This window comes from Oncorhynchus mykiss, chromosome 7 (assembly GCF_013265735.2).
Source record: "Oncorhynchus mykiss isolate Arlee chromosome 7, USDA_OmykA_1.1, whole genome shotgun sequence".
NCBI classification, from domain to species: Eukaryota; Metazoa; Chordata; class Actinopteri; order Salmoniformes; family Salmonidae; genus Oncorhynchus; species Oncorhynchus mykiss.
In genome coordinates this window covers 7,659,254-7,678,831 of record NC_048571.1, presented here as the reverse complement: position 1 = coordinate 7,678,831, position 19,578 = coordinate 7,659,254, and the positions used below count along the sequence as shown (strand labels likewise).

At 45.1% G+C, this 19,578-nt stretch overlaps 2 protein-coding genes across 4 annotated transcripts in view; one reads left to right on the top strand and one right to left on the bottom strand.

Moving 5' to 3' along the window:
• Positions 1-3,025, top strand: part of LOC110492730 (kinesin heavy chain) — a 32,070-nt gene extending 29,045 nt beyond the window's left edge. The window contains exons 23-25 of the mRNA XM_036982335.1: positions 84-188; positions 1,527-1,743; positions 1,916-3,025. Coding sequence (XP_036838230.1) covers positions 84-188; positions 1,527-1,743; positions 1,916-2,013 — 420 coding nt within the window. The 3' untranslated portion in view covers positions 2,014-3,025. The remainder of the gene's footprint in view (positions 1-83; positions 189-1,526; positions 1,744-1,915) is intronic.
• On the bottom strand, positions 2,095-5,287 carry LOC118965231 (cyclic nucleotide-gated cation channel beta-1-like). 3 transcript variants are annotated; one of them, XM_036982336.1, is made up of 2 exons: positions 3,723-5,287; positions 2,095-3,674 (listed from the first exon to the last, which is right to left on the bottom strand). In XM_036982336.1, the coding sequence occupies exons 1-2, from the start codon at positions 3,753-3,755 to the stop codon at positions 2,121-2,123; spliced, it is 1,587 nt and encodes a 528-aa protein (XP_036838231.1). In that variant the 5' UTR covers positions 3,756-5,287; the 3' UTR covers positions 2,095-2,120. The 3 variants fall into 3 exon arrangements, with proteins under 3 accessions (XP_036838231.1, XP_036838232.1, XP_036838233.1); XM_036982337.1 differs by having other exon boundaries at positions 2,095-3,626; XM_036982338.1 differs by having other exon boundaries at positions 2,095-3,530.
• Positions 5,288-19,578: the final 14,291 nt, after the last annotated feature.

The following is a 19,578-nucleotide window of genomic DNA, read 5'->3' as shown; positions in this document are numbered from 1 at the left end:
TTGATTGTCTCCTCACCTGTTGTGTTCAGAGTGGGTAGTAGACTGTAGACTGTATTGATTGTCTTCTCTCCTGTTGTGTTCAGAGTGCAGAGCTGGACTGTGAGGATGGAGTGGGCAGCGCCGCCCAGAAACAGAAGATCTCCTTCCTGGAGAATAACCTGGAGCAACTCACTAAAGTCCACAAGCAGGTACTGCACTGGGACATTATTAAGCAGGTACTGCACTGGGACATTATTAAGCAGGTACTGTACTGGGACATTATTAAGCAGGTACTGTACTGGGACATTATTAAGCAGGTACTTCTCTGGGACATTATTAAGCAGGTACTGTACTGGGACATTATTAAGCAGGTACTGTACTGGGACATTATTAACCAGGTACTGCACTGGGACATTATTAAGCAGGTACTGCACTGGGACATCATTAAGCAGGTACTTCACTGGGACATTATTAAGCAGGTACTTTACTGGGACATTATTAAGCAGGTACTGCACTGGGACATTATTACGCAGGTACTGCACTGGGACATTATTAAGCAGGTACTGTACTGGGACATTATTAAGCAGGTACTGCACTGGGACATTATTAAGCAGGTACTGCACTGGGACATTATTAAGCAGGTACTGCACTGGGACATTATTAAGCAGGTACTGTACTGGGACATTATTAAGCAGGTACTGTACTGGGACATTATTAAGCAGGTACTGTACTGGGACATTATTAAGCAGGTACTGTACTGGGACATTATTAAGCAGGTACTGCACTGGGACATTACTAAGCAGGTACTGTACTGGGACATCTTTGCAGGTACTGTACTGGGACATTATTAAGCAGGTACTGTACTGGGACATTATTAAGCAGGTACTGTACTGGGACATCTTTGCAGGTACTGTACTGTGACATTATTAAGCAGGTACTGTACTGGGACATTATTAAGCAGGTACTGCACTGGGACATTATTAAGCAGGTACTGTACTGGGACATCTTTGCAGGTACTGTACTGTGACATTATTAAGCAGGTACTGTACTGGGACATTATTAAGCAGGTACTGCACTGGGACATTATTAAGCAGGTACTGTACTGGGACATTATTAAGCAGGTACTGCACTGGGACATTATTAAGCAGGTACTGTACTGGGACATCTTTGCAGGTGGAGAAAATGTATTGTCTGATTGTTTGATTTGTTTAAGATGTTAAATACATTTGATTGATTCATTAACATTCCTGCCCCCTTCTGGCAGTGATAACGCGGACCTGCGCTGCAAGCTTTGTAAGCTGACCCTCATATCTCTGTTTCTCTCCCTCCCTGTCTCCCCTCTTTCCCTCCCTCCCTCCCTCCCTCCCTCCCTCCCTCCCTCCCTCCCTCCCTCCCTCCCTCCCTCCCTCCCTCCCTCCCCCCTTTCCCCCCCTCCCTCCCTCCCTCCCTCCCTCCCTCCCTCCTGTCTCCCCCCCCCCCTCCCTGTGTCTCCTCCCTCCCTCCCTCCCTCCCTCCCTCCCTCCCTGTGTCCCCCCTCTCCCTCCCAGTTGGTGCGTGACAACGCGGACCTGCGCTGCGAGCTTCCCAAGCTGGAGAAGCGTCTGCGGGCCACGGCCGAGCGGGTCAAGGCCCTGGAGAATGCCCTGAAGGATGCCAAGGAGAACGCTATGAGGGACAGGAAACGCTACCAGCTAGAGGTGGACCGCATCAAGGAGGTCGTCAGGGCCAAGAACATGGCCAGGAGAGGAAACTCTGCTCAGATCGGTAAGGATGGAGGGAGACAGGGAGGGGGGAGGGAAAGGGGGGAGACAGGGAGGGAGGGAGGGGAGGGAGGGAGGAAAGAGAGGGAATGGAGGGAGGGAGGAGAGGGTGGGTTGGTGGAGTGTGTGGGGGTGGCAGTGTGTGTTTGTATTGATGACTATGTTCTGTCTTCCAGCTAAGCCCATCCGGCCAGGCCAACACCCCCTGTCTTCCCCTACAGTCATCAGAGGAGGAGGCCTCTACAGCCACAGCTACAACCTCAGCACCAAGTAACCATGTAGAATCTAGACCCTGAGTCACGAGTGCATGTGTGGTAGATACAGACTGTCCCATTCCCAGTAAGACCCCTCTGCCCTCATCCTCCTGTCCTTCCTCTGGGTCTAGGAGTAAGACCCCTCTGTCCTCATCCTCCTGTCCTGTCCTTCCTCTGGGTCTAGGAGTAAGACCCCTCTGCCCTCATCCTCCTGTCCTTCCTCTGGGTCTAGGAGTAAGACCCCTCTGCCCTCATCCTCCTGTCCTTCCTCTGGGTCTAGGAGTAAGACCCCTCTGCCCTCATCCTCCTGTCCTTCCCCTGGGTCTAGGAGTAAGACCCCTCTGTCCTCATCCTCCTGTCCTTCTTCTGGGTCTAGGAGTAAGACCCCTCTGTCCTCATCCTCCTGTCCTTCCTCTGGGTCTAGGAGTAAGACCCCTCTGCCCTCATCCTCCTGTGCTTCCTCTGGGTCTAGGAGTAAGACCCCTCTGCCCTCATCCTCCTGTCCTTCCTCTGGGTCTAGGAGTAAGACCCCTCTGCCCTCATCCTCCTGTCCTTCCTCTGGGTCTAGGAGTAAGACCCCTCTGCCCTCATCCTCCTGTGCTTCCTCTGGGTCTAGGAGTAAGACCCCTCTGCCCTCATCCTCCTGTCCTTCCTCTGGGTCTAGGAGTAAGACCCCTCTGCCCTCATCCTCCTGTCCTTCCTCTGGGTCTAGGAGTAAGACCCCTCTGCCCTCATCCTCCTGTCCTTCCTCTGGGTCTAGGAGTAAGACCCCTCTGTCCTCATCCTCCTGTCCTTCCTCTGGGTCTAGGAGTAAGACCCCTCTGCCCTCATCCTCTTGTCCTTCCTCTGGGTCTAGGAGTAAGACCCCTCTGTCCTCATCCTCCTGTCCTTCCTCTGGGTCTAGGAGTAAGACCCCTCTGCCCTCATCCTCCTGTCCTTCCTCTGGGTCTAGGAGTAAGACCCCTCTGCCCTCATCCTCCTGTCCTTCCTCTGGGTCTAGGAGTAAGACCCCTCTGCCCTCATCCTCCTGTCCTTCCTCTGGGTCTAGGAGTAAGACCCCTCTGCTCTCATCCTCCTGTCCTTCCTCTGGGTCTAGGAGTAAGACCCCTCTGCCCTCATCCTCCTGTCCTTCCTCTGGGTCTAGGAGTAAGACCCCTCTGCCCTCATCCTCCTGTCCTTCCTCTGGGTCTAGGAGTAAGACCCCTCTGCCCTCATCCTCCTGTCCTCCCTCTGGGTCTAGGAGTAAGACCCCTCTGCTCTCATCCTCCTGTCCTTCCTCTGGGTCTAGGAGTAAGACCCCTCTGCCCTCATCCTCCTGTCCTTCCTCTGGGTCTAGGAGTAAGACCCCTCTGCCCTCATCCTCCTGTCCTTCCTCTGGGTCTAGGAGTAAGACCCCTCTGCCCTCATCCTCCTGTCCTTCCTCTGGGTCTAGGAGTAAGACCCCTCTGCCCTCATCCTCCTGTCCTTCCTCTGGGTCTAGGAGTAAGACCCCTCTGCTCTCATCCTCCTGTCCTTCCTCTGGGTCTAGGAGTAAGACCCCTCTGCCCTCATCCTCCTGTCCTTCCTCTGGGTCTAGGAGTAAGACCCCTCTGTCCTCATCCTCCTGTCCTTCCTCTGGGTCTAGGAGTAAGACCCCTCTGTCCTCATCCTCCTGTCCTTCCTCTGGGTCTAGGAGTAAGACCCCTCTGTCCTCATCCTCCTGTCCTTCCTCTGGGTCTAGGAGTAAGACCCCTCTGCCCCCTTCCACTCTACTCTGTGGCATCTTTCATAGTTTTCACCTACTGTATGTCTCTCTCTTTTCCGTTGTTCATGTACATATATATTTCATTGTAGTGTTGTCTTGGAGGGGAAGCTGTGTGCTGATAGATGGTTACATGTATATAACAGAGAGTGATATGCCATCACTAAGAACCACGTTGTATAGCATATGACAGTCACAGTAATGTAAACATGATCTTTACTTGTTGTTGAAGAATCCTTGGCTTTTCCGACCGCATTAGGAATGTATGATAGTTCAAAGTTCAAAGTTCAGACTGGAATGATCGCCCACCTGCACTGTGTTCTGCACCACATTCCTTTACTTCAGTTAGGATCAGCACGTTGTTTATGCTCTGTTGTATTGATAAGCATATTGATCATGGTTTACCTATGCTTTTAGGGACACTTTATTCTTAAAATAAGCTAAGTTTGAATGTAAATGTTTTAATTCACTTACAAAACAAGCTGTGCTCTATTTAAGCAATAAGGCCCGAGGGGGTGTGGTATAGGGCCAATATACCACAACTAAGGGCTGTTCTAAGGCACGACGCAACGTGTTATATTGGCCCTATACCACAAACCCCCGAGGTGCCTTATTGCTATTATAAACTGGTTACCAACGTAATTAGAGCAGTAAAAATACATGTTTTTTCATACCCATGGTATACGGTCTGATATACCACGACTGTCAGCCAATCAGCATTCAGGGCTCGAACCATCCAGTTTTTAATTTCAATTATGCAACTGATTGTAATGACCACTGCGTTGAGACAAAAAAAAAATCCCAATTTTACCAAGAGACTCAAATTGTGAGGTAGATTTCAATATCCACCATTAGAGGGCAGTGTTTGACAGCTTAGTGCACTGCACTGTATCCATACTAGGCTAATGCAGTGATGCTGATCAGCCAATCAGAGATGTTCATGCAGTGATCCTGAGGAACAGTGCAATACACTCTATATCCAAAACACTAACAGAAAGAGAAATTGGTATAAAAAAAATGTCATGTAAACTTTCTACTTACAATGTGGCTCCAATTGTTTTAGTTATTTATCACCGTACTTGCCTCTCACCACTTGCCAAAAACTGTCATTGTAAATAAACATGTCTTCGTAACTGACTCGCCTAATATAAACTCATTTTAAGTAAAGGCCATGTAAATAAATGTCATCAGGAAGTGAATTATGTTTAATCTGAATGGAGATCCATTCCCCAAGTATGTGTTGATCATTTCTGTTATGCTTTTAATTTGATGATCTCAGAGCATGATTTGGATATATGTACATAAGGTTCTAGACGTGTGTTCCATTTGTAAATGGTTACATTGTTGCCGTTCTCACCGCCAGGCCTATAGCTGCTCCCCGTAGTATGGCTGTGGGGTGTGAAGGAACAGCACCACAAGGAAAATGAGCTTTGAGATGTTGCTTTGAACTCTGCCTGTGATCTTATGGAGGCTCCCAATAAAAGCAGGAATATGATTGATCCATGGAAATTCTAACTGCATGGTGTATAATTCATTTGAAATGTTTAAATCGAAGCGAATAAATAAAGATATTTAACATAAACTGTTTTGTTTTTATTGAAACTTTACTCAAGTTTTACACAAGCTTCTTAGTTTGTTGATGAAACATGACTGAATGATGTCGAGCTCTGATGTGTCCAGGAGTGGAACACCTGCTATCTAACATAGCAGGTCTCATTTAGTCAATAGAGGGTTGATAACAGTCACAGTTCCCTCGGTGTCGTCGTGGTTTCTCACACACAGCACGTCCACACAGCACGTCCACACAGCACGTCCACACAAGCAGTTCACCACAAAAATTCAGTCAAATCTACTCCGCATTGGAGGAGGTAAAAAATGTCATGCTCTGAAAGTTCAACAGTGATAAAATCCAGAACTGAATTAAATACTGTATTCTGTTGTAGCCATATGAAATCCAGAACTGAATTAAACACTGCATTCTGTTGTAGCCATATGAAATCCAGAACTGAATTAAACACTGTATTCTGTTGTAGCCATATGAAATCCAGAACTGAATTACACACTGTATTCTGTTGTAGCCATATGGAATCCAGAACTGAATTAAACACTGCATTCTGTTGTAGCCATATGGAATCCAGAACTGAATTAAACACTGCATTCTGTTGTAGCCATATGAAATCCAGAACTGAATTAAACACTGTATTCTGTTGTAGCCATATGAAATCCAGAACTGAATTGAACACTGTATTCTGTTGTAGCCATATGAAATCCAGAACTGAATTACACACTGTATTCTGTTGTAGCCATATGAAATCCAGAACTGAATTGAACACTGTATTCTGTTGTAGCCATATGAAATCCAGAACTGAATTACACACTGTATTCTGTTGTAGCCATATGAAATCCAGAACTGAATTACACACTGTATTCTGTTGTAGCCATATGAAATCCAGAACTGAATTACACACTGTATTCTGTTGTAGCCATATGAAATCCAGGCTCTGCTCTGTATTGTACCGCCCATTGGTCCATAGAGAACATCTAACCCCGACACACCTGCACAGGTTACTTGTATCTTAATGAGTCATTTACTAATAGCTCTGGATTTAAATCCCTCTCCCATCTTCATGTTCAGGTCTACAGACAGTCAGTGGTGTGAATAGACCAATGTGTTGTCCGATGAATATGAATGACTGATCTGTTCATAACAGACTACTAACTGACTGATCTGTTCATAACAGACTACTAACTGACTGATCTGTTCATAACAGACTGACTGACTGATCAGTTCATAACAGACTGACTGATCTGTTCATAACAGACTAACTGACTGATCTGTTCATAACAAACTGACTGATCTGTTCATAACAGATTACTAACTGACTGATCTGTTCATAACAGACTACTAACTGACTGATCTGTTCATAACAGACTACTAACTGATCTGTTCATAACAGATTACTAACTGACTGATCTGTTCATAACACACTACTAACTGATCTGTTCATAACAGACTACTAACTGACTGATCTGTTCATAACAGACTACTAACTGACTGATCTGTTCATAACAGACTACTAACTGATCTGTTCATAACAGATGACTAACTGACTGATCTGTTCATAACACACTACTAACTGATCTGTTCATAACAGACTACTAACTGACTGATCTGTTCATAACAGACTACTAACTGATCTGTTCATAACAGACTACTAACTGACTGATCTGTTCATAACAGATGACTAACTGATCTGTTCATAACATATTACTAACTGACTGATCTGTTCATAACAAACTGACTGATCTGTTCATAACAAACTGACTGATCTGATCATAACAGACTAACTGACTGATCTGTTCATAACAGACTACTAACTGACTGATCTGTTCATAACAGACTACTAACTGATCTGTTCATAACAGACTACTAACTGACTGATCTGTTCATAACAGATTACTAACTGACTGATCTGTTCATAACAGATGACTAACTAACTGATCTGTTCATAACAGATGACTAACTGACTGATCTGTTCATAACACACTACTAACTGATCTGTTCATAACAGACTACTAACTGACTGATCTGTTCATAACAGACTACTAACTGATCTGTTCATAACAGACTACTAACTGACTCATCTGTTCATAACAGATTACTAACTGACTGATCTGTTCATAACAGATGACTAACTAACTGATCTGTTCATAACAGACTACTAACTGACTGATCTGTTCATAACACACTACTAACTGACTGATCTGTTCATAACAGATTACTAACTAACTGATCTGTTCATAACAGATTACTAACTGACTGATCTGTTCATAACAGATTACTAACTGACTGATCTGTTCATAACAGATTACTAACTGACTGATCTGTTCATAACAGATCACTAACTGACTGATCTGTTCATAACACACTACTAACTGATCTGTTCATAACAGACTACTAACTGACTGATCTGTTCTTAACAAACTGACTGATCTGTTCTTAACAAACTGACTGATCTGTTCATAACACACTACTTACCGATCTATTCATAACAGACTAAATGATTGCACGTTTATAAACACAATATTTTCAAAATGTGGACAACAGCAATGCATCATGTTTTATTGTCTATTCATCATTGCAAGATTCATGTTAATCAGTGTCTATGATTGCCGTGTGGGTATTACTAAAAACCTTGTATGAATTGGTTTTGAACCGACTCAGTCCATTCATCAGTCAATGTGTTGTGTACTAAGTGGGTTGGTTCAGAGGGTCTGTTTGTTGAACCAGAGATGAATGGGATGTGTTTGGATTTCTCTGACTGTGTTTTTCAGTTGACTTTCCCATGCACTGTGTCACCCCGTCCTAGCATTTCAGTAACCTGAGTATAAGTCAGACAACACATTGGGCAAATGTTCACCATTCCTGTCAATATTGCCTGTGTCACTACTTTAAATACTTCTAAACAACGTTGTGCAATCTTTTTGCTACTCTACTGAGTTCTAGAGTCCTGCAGGCTGATTGACTTAGAAGCTGTGTGGACATTTTCTTAGCTTTAAAAAGCAGCAAGTCATATCATTGATTCAAAGGAACCTTGGGCATCTTGTGTGCATTCTTGCAAAGCGTTGAGTTGTTCCAGACACATACAGATTAGATGCAGCCAGAATCTTCCACATTACCTCTCTGTTCCACATGTGACATATGACAGACCTTGTTTCTGTCCTAGGTTATTTAGAGACCCACTTTAATTGATGACACATCCCTTTAAAGTTTAGACGAAGTCTGTAGCCGTAGAAGGATGTCAGTGCCTTCAGGGAACGTGTGTGTCATGCTGTGACATGGATTAATGAAGACGGACTAGGCCGTCACTACTGCACCAAATGTCCAGAGCTTACCAGAGACATGACAGCTGGAACACAAACAGACATCGTCGCCTACTGTCGGCGTTCAAAGAGACGTGTCGTGGTTGCTTCATTTCTTCATTCCAGGGGTGTGTTCTGCAAGGTTCTGTTGACAGGGGTGTGTTCTGCAAGGTCTCGTACAGTCTCGTACAGCCGTCATCATGAGACTGTCAGTACAGCTGTCATCATGAGACTGTCAGTACAGCCGTCATCATGGGACTGTCAGTACAGCCATCATCACGAGACTGTCAGTACAGCCGTCATCATGGGACTGTCAGTACAGCCGTCATCACGAGACTGTCAGTACAGCTGTCATCAAGGGACTGTCAGTACAGCTGTCATCAAGGGACTGTCAGTACAGCCGTCATCACGAGACTGTCAGTACATCCGTCATCATGGGACTGTCAGTACAGCCGTCATCATGAGACTGTCAGTACAGCTGTCATCAAGGGACTGTCAGTACAGCCATCATCATGAGACTGTCAGTACAGCCGTCATCACGAGACTGTCAGTACATCCGTCATCATGGGACTGTCAGTACAGCCGTCATCATGAGACTGTCAGTACAGCTGTCATCATGAGACTGTCAGTACAGCCGTCATCATGAGACTGTCAGTACAGCCGTCATCATGAGACTGTCAGTACAGCCGTCAACATGGGACTGTCAGTACAGCCGTCATCATGAGACTGTCAGTACAGCCGCCATCATGAGACTGTCAGTACAGCCGTCAACATGGGACTGTCAGTACAGCCGTCATCATGAGACTGTCAGTACTGCCGTCATCATGAGACTGTCAGTACAGCCGTCAACATGAGACTGTCAGTACAGCCGCCATCATGAGACTGTCAGTACAGCCGTCAACATGGGACTGTCAGTACAGCCGTCATCATGAGACTGTCAGTACAGCCGTCAACACGAGACTGTCAGTACAGCCGTCATCACGAGACTGTCAGTACAGCTGTCATCATTAGACTGTCAGTACAGCTGTCATCATTAGACTGTCAGTACAGCCGTCATCACGAGACTGTCAGTACAGCTGTCATCATTAGACTGTCAGTACAGCCGTCATCATGGGACTGTCAGTACAGCTGTCATCATGGACTGTCAGTACAGCCGTCATCATGAGACTGTCAGTACAGCCGTCATCATGAGACTGTCAGTACATCCGTCATCATGGGACTGTCAGTACAGCCGTCATCATGAGACTGTCAGTACAGCCGTCATCACGAGACTGTCAGTACAGCTGTCATCATTAGACTGTCAGTACAGCCGTCATCATGGGACTGTCAGTACAGCCGTCATCACGGGACTGTCAGTACAGCCGTCATCATGGGACTGTCAGTACAGCTGTCATCAAGGGACTGTCAGTACAGCCGTCATCACGAGACTGTCAGTACAGCCATCATCACGAGACTGTCAGTACATCCGTCATCATGGGACTGTCAGTACAGCCGTCATCATGAGACTGTCAGTACAGCTGTCATCAAGGGACTGTCAGTACAGCCGTCATCATGAGACTGTCAGTACAGCCGTCATCATGAGACTGTCAGTACAGCCGTCATCATGAGACTGTCAGTACAGCCGTCATCATGAGACTGTCAGTACAGCCGTCAACATGGGACTGTCAGTACAGCCGTCATCATGAGACTGTCAGTACTGCCGTCATCATGAGACTGTCAGTACAGCCGTCAACATGAGACTGTCAGTACAGCCGTCATCATGAGACTGTCAGTACAGCCGTCATCATGAGACTGTCAGTACAGCCGTCAACATGAGACTGTCAGTACAGCCGTCATCATGAGACTGTCAGTACAGCTGTCATCATTAGACTGTCAGTACAGCCGTCATCACGAGACTGTCAGTACAGCTGTCATCAGTAGACTGTCAGTACAGCCGTCATCATGGGACTGTCAGTACAGCTGTCATCATGGACTGTCAGTACAGCCGTCATCATGAGACTGTCAGTACAGCCGTCATCATGAGACTGTCAGTACATCCGTCATCATGGGACTGTCAGTACAGCCGTCATCATGAGACTGTCAGTACAGCCGTCATCACGAGACTGTCAGTACAGCTGTCATCATTAGACTGTCAGTACAGCCGTCATCATGGGACTGTCAGTACAGCTGTCATCATGGACTGTCAGTACAGCCGTCATCATGAGACTGTCAGTACAGCCGTCATCATGAGACTGTCAGTACATCCATCATCATGGGACTGTCAGTACAGCCGTCATCACGGGACTGTCAGTACAGCCATCATCACGAGACTGTCAGTACAGCCGTCATCACGGGACTGTCAGTACAGCCGTCATCACGAGACTGTCAGTACAGCTGTCATCAAGGGACTGTCAGTACTGCCGTCATCATGAGACTGTCAGTACAGCCGTCAACATGGGACTGTCAGTACAGCCGTCATCATGAGACTGTCAGTACAGCCGTCAACATGGGACTGTCAGTACAGCCGTCATCATGAGATTGTCAGTACAGCCGTCAACACGAGACTGTCAGTACAGCCGTCATCACGAGACTGTCAGTACAGCCGTCATCACGAGACTGTCAGTACAGCCGTCATCACGAGACTGTCAGTACAGCCGTCATCATGGGACTGTCAGTACAGCCATCATCACGAGACTGTGAGTACAGCCATCAGCACGAGACTGTCAGTAAAGCCGTCATCACGAGACTGACAGTACAGCCGTCATCATGGGACTGTCAGTACAGCCGTCATCACGAGACTGTCAGTACAGCTGTCATCATTAGACTGTCAGTAGAGCCGTCATCATGGGACTGTCAGTACAGCTGTCATCATGGACTGTCAGTACAGCCGTCATCATGAGACTGTCAGTACATCCGTCATCATGGGACTGTCAGTACAGCCGTCATCATGAGACTGTCAGTACAGCCGTCATCACGAGACTGTCAGTACAGCTGTCATCATTAGACTGTCAGTACAGCCATCATCATGGGACTGTCAGTACAGCTGTCATCATGGACTGTCAGTACAGTCGTCATCATGAGACTGTCAGTACAGCCGTCATCATGAGACTGTCAGTACATCCGTCATCATGGGACTGTCAGTACAGCCGTCATCACGAGACTGTCAGTACAGCCGTCATCACGAGACTGTCAGTACAGCCGTCATCATGAGACTGTCAGTACATCCGTCATCATGGGACTGTCAGTACAGCCGTCATCACGAGACTGTCAGTACATCCGTCATCATGGGACTGTCAGTACAGCCGTCATCATGAGACTGTCAGTACAGCCATCATCACGAGACTGTCAGTACATCCGTCATCATGGGACTGTCATTACAGCCGTCATCATGAGACTGTCAGTACAGCCGTCATCATGAGACTGTCAGTACAGCCGTCATCATGAGACTGTCAGTACAGCCGTCAACATGGGACTGTCAGTACAGCCGTCATCATGAGACTGTCAGTACTGCCGTCATCATGAGACTGTCAGTACAGCCGTCAACATGAGACTGTCAGTACAGCCGTCATCATGAGACTGTCAGTACAGCCGTCATCATGAGACTGTCAGTACAGCCGTCATCATGAGACTGTCAGTACAGCCGTCATCACGAGACTGTCAGTACAGCTGTCATCATTAGACTGTCAGTACAGCCGTAAACATGGGACTGTCAGTACAGCCGTCATCATGAGACTGTCAGTACAGCCGTCATCATGAGACTGTCAGTACAGCCGTCAACATGGGACTGTCAGTACATCCGTCATCATGGGACTGTCAGTACAGCCGTCATCATGAGACTGTCAGTACAGCTGTCATCAAGGGACTGTCAGTACAGCCATCATCATGAGACTGTCAGTACAGCCGTCATCACGAGACTGTCAGTACATCCGTCATCATGGGACTGTCAGTACAGCCGTCATCATGAGACTGTCAGTACAGCCGTCATCATGAGACTGTCAGTACAGCCGTCATCATGAGACTGTCAGTACAGCCGTCAACATGGGACTGTCAGTACAGCCGTCATCACAAGACTGTCAGTACTGCCGTCATCATGAGACTGTCAGTACAGCCGTCAACATGAGACTGTCAGTACAGCCGTCATCATGAGACTGTCAGTACAGCCGTCATCATGAGACTGTCAGTACAGCCGTCAACATGAGACTGTCAGTACAGCCGTCATCATGAGACTGTCAGTACAGCCGTCAACATGGGACTGTCAGTACAGCCGTAAACATGGGACTGTCAGTACAGCCGTCATCATGGGACTGTCAGTACAGCCGTCATCATGAGACTGTCAGTACAGCCGTCAACATGGGACTGTCAGTACAGCCGTCAACATGGGACTGTCAGTACAGCCGTCATGATGGACTGTGAGCACAGCCGTCATCATGGGACTGTCAGTACAGCCATCATCACGAGACTGTCAGTACATTCGTCATCATGGACTGTCAGTACAGCTTTCATCATGGGACTGTCAGTACAGCCGTCATCATGAGACTGTCAGTACAGCCGTCATCATGGACTGTCAGTACAGCCGTCATCATGAGACTGTCAGTACAGCCGTCAACATGGGACTGTCAGTACAGCCGTCAACATGGGACTGTCAGTACAGCCGTCATCATGAGACTGTCAGTACCACCGTCATCATGAGACTGTCAGTACAGCCGTCATCATGAGACTGTCAGTACAGCTGTCATCATGGGACTGTCAGTACAGCCATCATCATGGGACTGTCAGTACAGCCGTCATCATGGGACTGTCAGTACAGCCGTCATCATGGGACTGTCAGTACCACCGTCATCATGGGACTGTCAGTACAGCCATCATCATGAGACTGTCAGTACAACCATCATCAACCCCATCCCCTGTGCTTCTCATGTCAGAGAGATTATCAGAGATATTTCAGGGATGACTAAAGGGCTCGTGTCATTGATCCTCCTTGGGAAACATGTACAGTCCTCTATCTATATGACTGTATCATTGATCCTCCTTGGGAAACATATACAGTCCTCTATCTATATGACTGTATCATTGATCCTCCTTGGGAAACATATACAGTCCTCTGTCTATATGACTGTATATATATTGTGCTGGGATTTTGAGTAGAAGTATCATCTGAAGTATAATACTAGTGTGAAGTTTTCTGATATGCTTGTAGGACTATGAATGGGCCATCTAGCAGAGCATGCGCTTTTGAAACTGGTATCCTCTTCCATACTCATAAATATGTTCTCTGCTTACTGAATGTGCTGTCCCAGTGCTGAACAGCCCTGGTAGTGTTATTACTGAATGTGCTGTCCCAGTGCTGAACAGCCCTGGTAGTGTTATTACTGAATGTGCTGTCCCAGTGCTGAACAGCCCTGGTAGTGTTATTACTGAATGTGCTGTCCCAGTGCTGAACAGCCCTGGTAGTGTTATTACTGAATGTGCTGTCCCAGTGCTGAACAGCCCTGGTAGTGTTATTACTGAATGTGCTGTCCCAATGCTGAACAGCCCTCGTAGTGTTATTACTGAATGTGCTGTCCCAGTGCTGAACAGCCCTGGTAGTGTTATTACTGAATGTGCTGTCCCAGTGCTGAACAGCCCTCGTAGTGTTATTACTGAATGTGCTGTCCCAGTGCTGAACAGCCCTGGTAGTGTTATTACTGAATGTGCTGTCCCAGTGCTGAACAGTCCTGGTAGTGTTATTACTGAATGTGTTGTCCCAGTGCTAAATAGTATTATTCTGTGTTATGTGCATTCTGTTTATCTCTACATCTGTCTGGATTAACATTCCTCCAGAGGCCAGAGGTCAATTGTTCATGTCGTAGAGGGATTCCAACACTTTCTTCTGTCTGTTTTACGGGCCGTTGGGGGCTCAGGAGCGATCAGCCCTGTTAAGCAGGCTAAGCAGGCGCCTCAAAGGCAGTCTTAACCCCTAAGTGGCACCTAGCAAGACCAGCAGAGTTTAAGAGGAGGTAACTGACACATCATGTGGGCAGAGGTTGAAAAACAAGCTTCACTTTCAATCTGAAAGTTATATTTCAGATTGACATGACTTTCATATTCTTTTATTATTTTGTAATTTGGGCTCCCGAGTGGCGCAGCGGTCTAAGGCACTGCATCTCAGCGCAAGATGCGTCACTACATTCCCTGGTTTGAATCCAGGCTGTATCACATCAGGCCGTGATTGGGAGTCCCATACGGCGACGCACAATTGGCCCAGTGTTGTCCGGATTTGGCCGGGGTACAATTTGTTCTTAACTGACTTGTCTAGTTAAAGAAAGGTTAAATAATAAATACAAATGATTGCGGAAAAATTCTCATGGACAGATAAAAAGGTGATAATCTGTCAAGGCTTGCATAGAGTTATGTGATTACAAGCAGCAGTAGTTCCTGGTTTGGGAGGGGTATGGCCGAGTTTCCGTTTGCGAGGGAGGAGACTTCCTTCCTTTGCACAATTGTTAAAGCTGCAATATGTAACTTTTTGGGTAGACCTGACCAAATTCACATAGAATTGTGAGTTATAGATCTGTCATTCTCATTGAAAGCAAATCTAAGAAGAGGTAGATGTACGCTATTCCTATGCTTCCCGTGTTTAATTTCCTCGTCTTTTACTTTCGGTTTTGTACACCAGCTTCAAACAGCTGAAAATACAATAATTTAGGTTAAAGATCTACTACTGCTTGATTTGGCACATAAACTGATATCAGGAGAACTTAACAAAACAGGAAATGGTGGAGCGATTCCTGCATATTGCTCCTTTAAAGGCATTCTCCACAGAAGTACTTCTGGGTAATCCGAGATTAATTATTGAGATAGTCATCTTCAAGTTTAGTGGGTGGATAGTCCCTCTGTACAGTCAGTGAGTGAGTAAGTTTTCCAATATATTCCTTACACATGGAAGTTAAACTTGAAATAGTAACACGAGTGGATGGTAGAATGACTGACTCTGTCTGCCACTGTGTTGCTGCTGATGACAGGCATCTGAGGGATTGGTGCATGTCAGGCCAGGGTAGGAAGTAAGAATAGCCTTCTGAGACACCATAGAGTAGGTCACAGATGAGACAAAATGTCATCACAGGGTCAGAGCCCACCCAGGCTGACACACACACAGACAGACAGACAGACAGACAGACAGACAGACAGACAGACAGACACACACACACACACACACACAGACACACAGACAGACAGACAGACAGACAGACAGACAGACAGACAGACAGACAGACAGACAGACAGACAGACAGACAGACAGACAGACAGACAGAGACACACACAGACACACACAGACACACAGACACACACAGACAGTTTGTTTGAGCAGGCAGCAGAAGACAACATATTCAACCATGCAGAGCAGCTGACCTCCTTTTGATGTCCAATATGGAACATCACAACACTGCTATATCATTTAGAACAGTAGGCCTGGTAAATAGTATTATGATAAGCTATAGTAGCAGCCACAGGGTCCACGGCTGTCAGGTGTAAGGATGTGTGCTTTAAAGGGGGGACCTACAGGAGTAGATACTCTGTCTCTGCATATGACATCACCGAATCCAGTTGTAACAGGTTGATACGATTAGAATTAATCAAGAGAATTTACAGTATTTACAGTAGATTACATCATTTCCTCAAGTTCATGTAAACATTGATAGACTGTAATGTTTATAACATGTTTAGGACAAACAGTGCTGCAGGACAGAGGTTTATAACATGTTTAGGACAGACCGTGATTCAGGACAGAGGTTTATAACATGTTTAGGACAAACAGTGCTGATTCCTCACTGAAAAGGTTCACTAGGCTCGGCCGGATTCTTCACTGAAAAGGTTCACTAGGCTCGGCTGGATTCTTCATTGAAAAGGTTCACTAGGCTCGGCTGGATTCTTCACTGAACAGGTTCACTAGACTCGGCTGGATTCCACACTGAAAAGGTTTACTAGGCTCGGCTTGATTCCACACTGAAAAGGTTTACTAGGCTTGGCTGGATTCTTCACTGAAAAGGTTCACTAGGCTCGGCTGGATTCTTCATTGAAAAGGTTCACTAGGCTTGGCTGGATTCTTCACTGAACAGGTTCACTAGACTCGGCTGGATTCTTCACTGAAAAGGTTCACTAGGCTTGGCTGACATTACACGGGTCATTCTGTCCTTTGTTGTAGTGTCCATCACGTTTATGTATCCTGTGGATTCTTCACAACAGCTTTGTAATGGATGGTCAGTCACAGTATGTTGTTTGAATCCAACCCAGTTAACCATGGTATCCTCAGGAATGAATCCAACCCAGTTAACCATGGTATCCTCAGGAATGAAATCCAACCCAGTTAACCATGGTATCCTCAGGAATGAATCCAACCCAGTTAACTATGGTATACTCAGGAATGAATCCAACCCAGTTAACCATGGTATCCTCAGGAATTAATCCAACCCAGTTAACCATGGTATCCTCAGGAATGAATCCAACCCAGTTAACCATGGTATCCTCAGGAATGAATCCAACCCAGTTAACTATGGTATACTCAGGAATGAATCCAACCCAGTTAACCATGGTATCCTCAGGAATGAATCCAACCCAGTTAACCATGGTATCCTCAGGAATGTTTGATTGTAATGATGCCCTCTAGAAACCAACGAAGAAGTCATCCTTTTATTATCTCTTCTTTCTTTCTTTCTTTCTTTCTTTCTTTCTTTCTTTCTTTCTTTCTTTCTTTCTTTCTTTCTTTCTTTCTTTCTTTCTTTCTTTCTTTCTCTCTCACCTCTCTCTCCTCTCTCTCTTTCTCTTTCTCTCTCTCTCTCTCTCTCTCTCTCTCTCTCTCTCTCTATCTCTCTCTCCTCTCTCTCTTTCAATATAAGAGGCTTTATTGACATGGGAAACATATGTTTACATTGGCAAAGCAAGATAATAAACAATACAAAATGAACAGTAAACATAACACTCACAAAATTTCCAAAATAATAAAGACATTTCAAATGTCATATTGTGTCTATATACAGTGTTATAATGATGTGCAAATAGTTACAAAAGGGGAAATAAATAACATAAATATGGGTTGTATTTACAATGGTGTTTGTTCTTCACTGGTTGCCCTTTTCTAGTGGCAACAGGTTACAAATCTTGCTGATATGATGTCACATTGTGATCCAATAGATATGGGAGTTTATCTAAATTGGATTTATTTTCAAATTCTTTGTGTGTCTGTGTAATTTGAGGGAAATATGGGTCTCTAATATTGTCATACATTTGGCAGGAAGTTAGGAAGTGCAGTTCAGTGTCCACCTCATTTTGTGGGCCTTTCTCAATAGCAAGGCTATACTCACTGAGTCTGTACATAGTCAAGGATTTCCTTAATTTTGGGTCAGTCACAGTGGTCAGGTATTCTGCCGCTGTGTAATCTCTGTTAAGGGCCAAATAAATTATTTCCAATGTGTCAAGTAATTATCTTTTTGTTTTCTCATGATTTGGTTGGGTCTAATTGTGTTGCTAATTGTGTTGCTGTCCTGGGGCTTTGTGTTTGTGAACAGAGCCCCAGGACCAGCTTCCTTAGGGGACTCTTCTCCAGGTTCATTTCTCTATAGGTGATGGCTTTGTTTTGGAAGGTTTGGGAATCACTTCCTTTTAGGTGGTTGTAGAATTTAACAGCTATTTTTCCAGATTTTGATAATTAATCTGCATGCATTATTTGGTGTTTTACGTTGTACACAGAGGATATTTTTGCAGAATTTTGCATGCAGTCTCTCAATTTGGTGTTTGTCCCATTTTATGAATTCTTGGTCGGGAATTCTCCCTCTCTCTCCTCTCTCTCCTCTCTCTCTCCTCTCTCTCCTCTCTCGCTTTCCCTTTTCACACAATCCTGTCTACGTTTATGTGCTGTTTAAAATATATAAATACAATACAAATGTATTGAATAGAAATGTTTTCAGAGCAACATAAATCTGACGTTTTACTTAATGCTAAGAGGAATTCAGTAAGTCTGTGTACAGTCAGCTGAAAGGACATTCACAGACTAAACATTCATCTAACATCACTGCCATTAATCCAGAGACCATTCGAGTAAGGACACTGAAATCTCCTTGCTTGTCTTACATAATGTTGAAATGTTGAGCTCACGGACACAGTCAGAACTGACAAGCAACGCATATTAACGGGTGTATTTTCAACACCAGCTAACAGCTGCGGCAGTTTGCGACGGTGAACCTCTGCACAGTCAGGGCCAGAGTCAGTCACTCTCTCAACACACTGTCTTGATGGGTTGATAAATCCTTCAGGTTTCACAGCCAATAACACAGCATCATGGCTATCTGCTATTCTTCATATGTGTTCAGTTTCCAGGAACAGGAAACTCTTACAGCCCTGCCAATCTATTTCTACGTCAACCTGGTTTATGTTCAGACTTTATGTAGGCATTCCTCTCTAGGTCTGTTCTTGAAGGATCTATGTATTTGGTAAATGAATGCATGTCACTGAGAGTTTTTCCACTGGGGAAAGGAATATTTTGTCACACACAATCAGCAATTAAAGTTCATAAAGCTATTCAACTTTGTGATAAATGTTGCTAGTGGAAAGAGATCTAGAGAAACCATGTGTGGTCTGTCAGGCCCTAGTGGAATCTGAACCCTTTATAACAGATTTCAAAGAGCCAGCTCATAGTATATTTATTGGCGTTGCTCCTAAAGAGTTATCCCCACTAGAGGACAGTGATTATGTGGAACTGATTTAGGTTTGTGTAAAACAGTTAAATACATTTAAAAAATATGTTTCCATTCTAGCCTCTTCATTTCATTTGAGTGATTTTAAAATGTGTGTAACAGTTAAATAATAACACATATATTAGTCAAAATTGTAAAAACCATTTTAGATCTTAAAAGTAAAAATATTGATATTGAAAAACATTTGTCATGTCTTTACAATAGTCCATGTACCATATGTGTAGATGAATACAATGGATATGGGATGGATAAGGTGAAGACCCCCCATCTTCCCA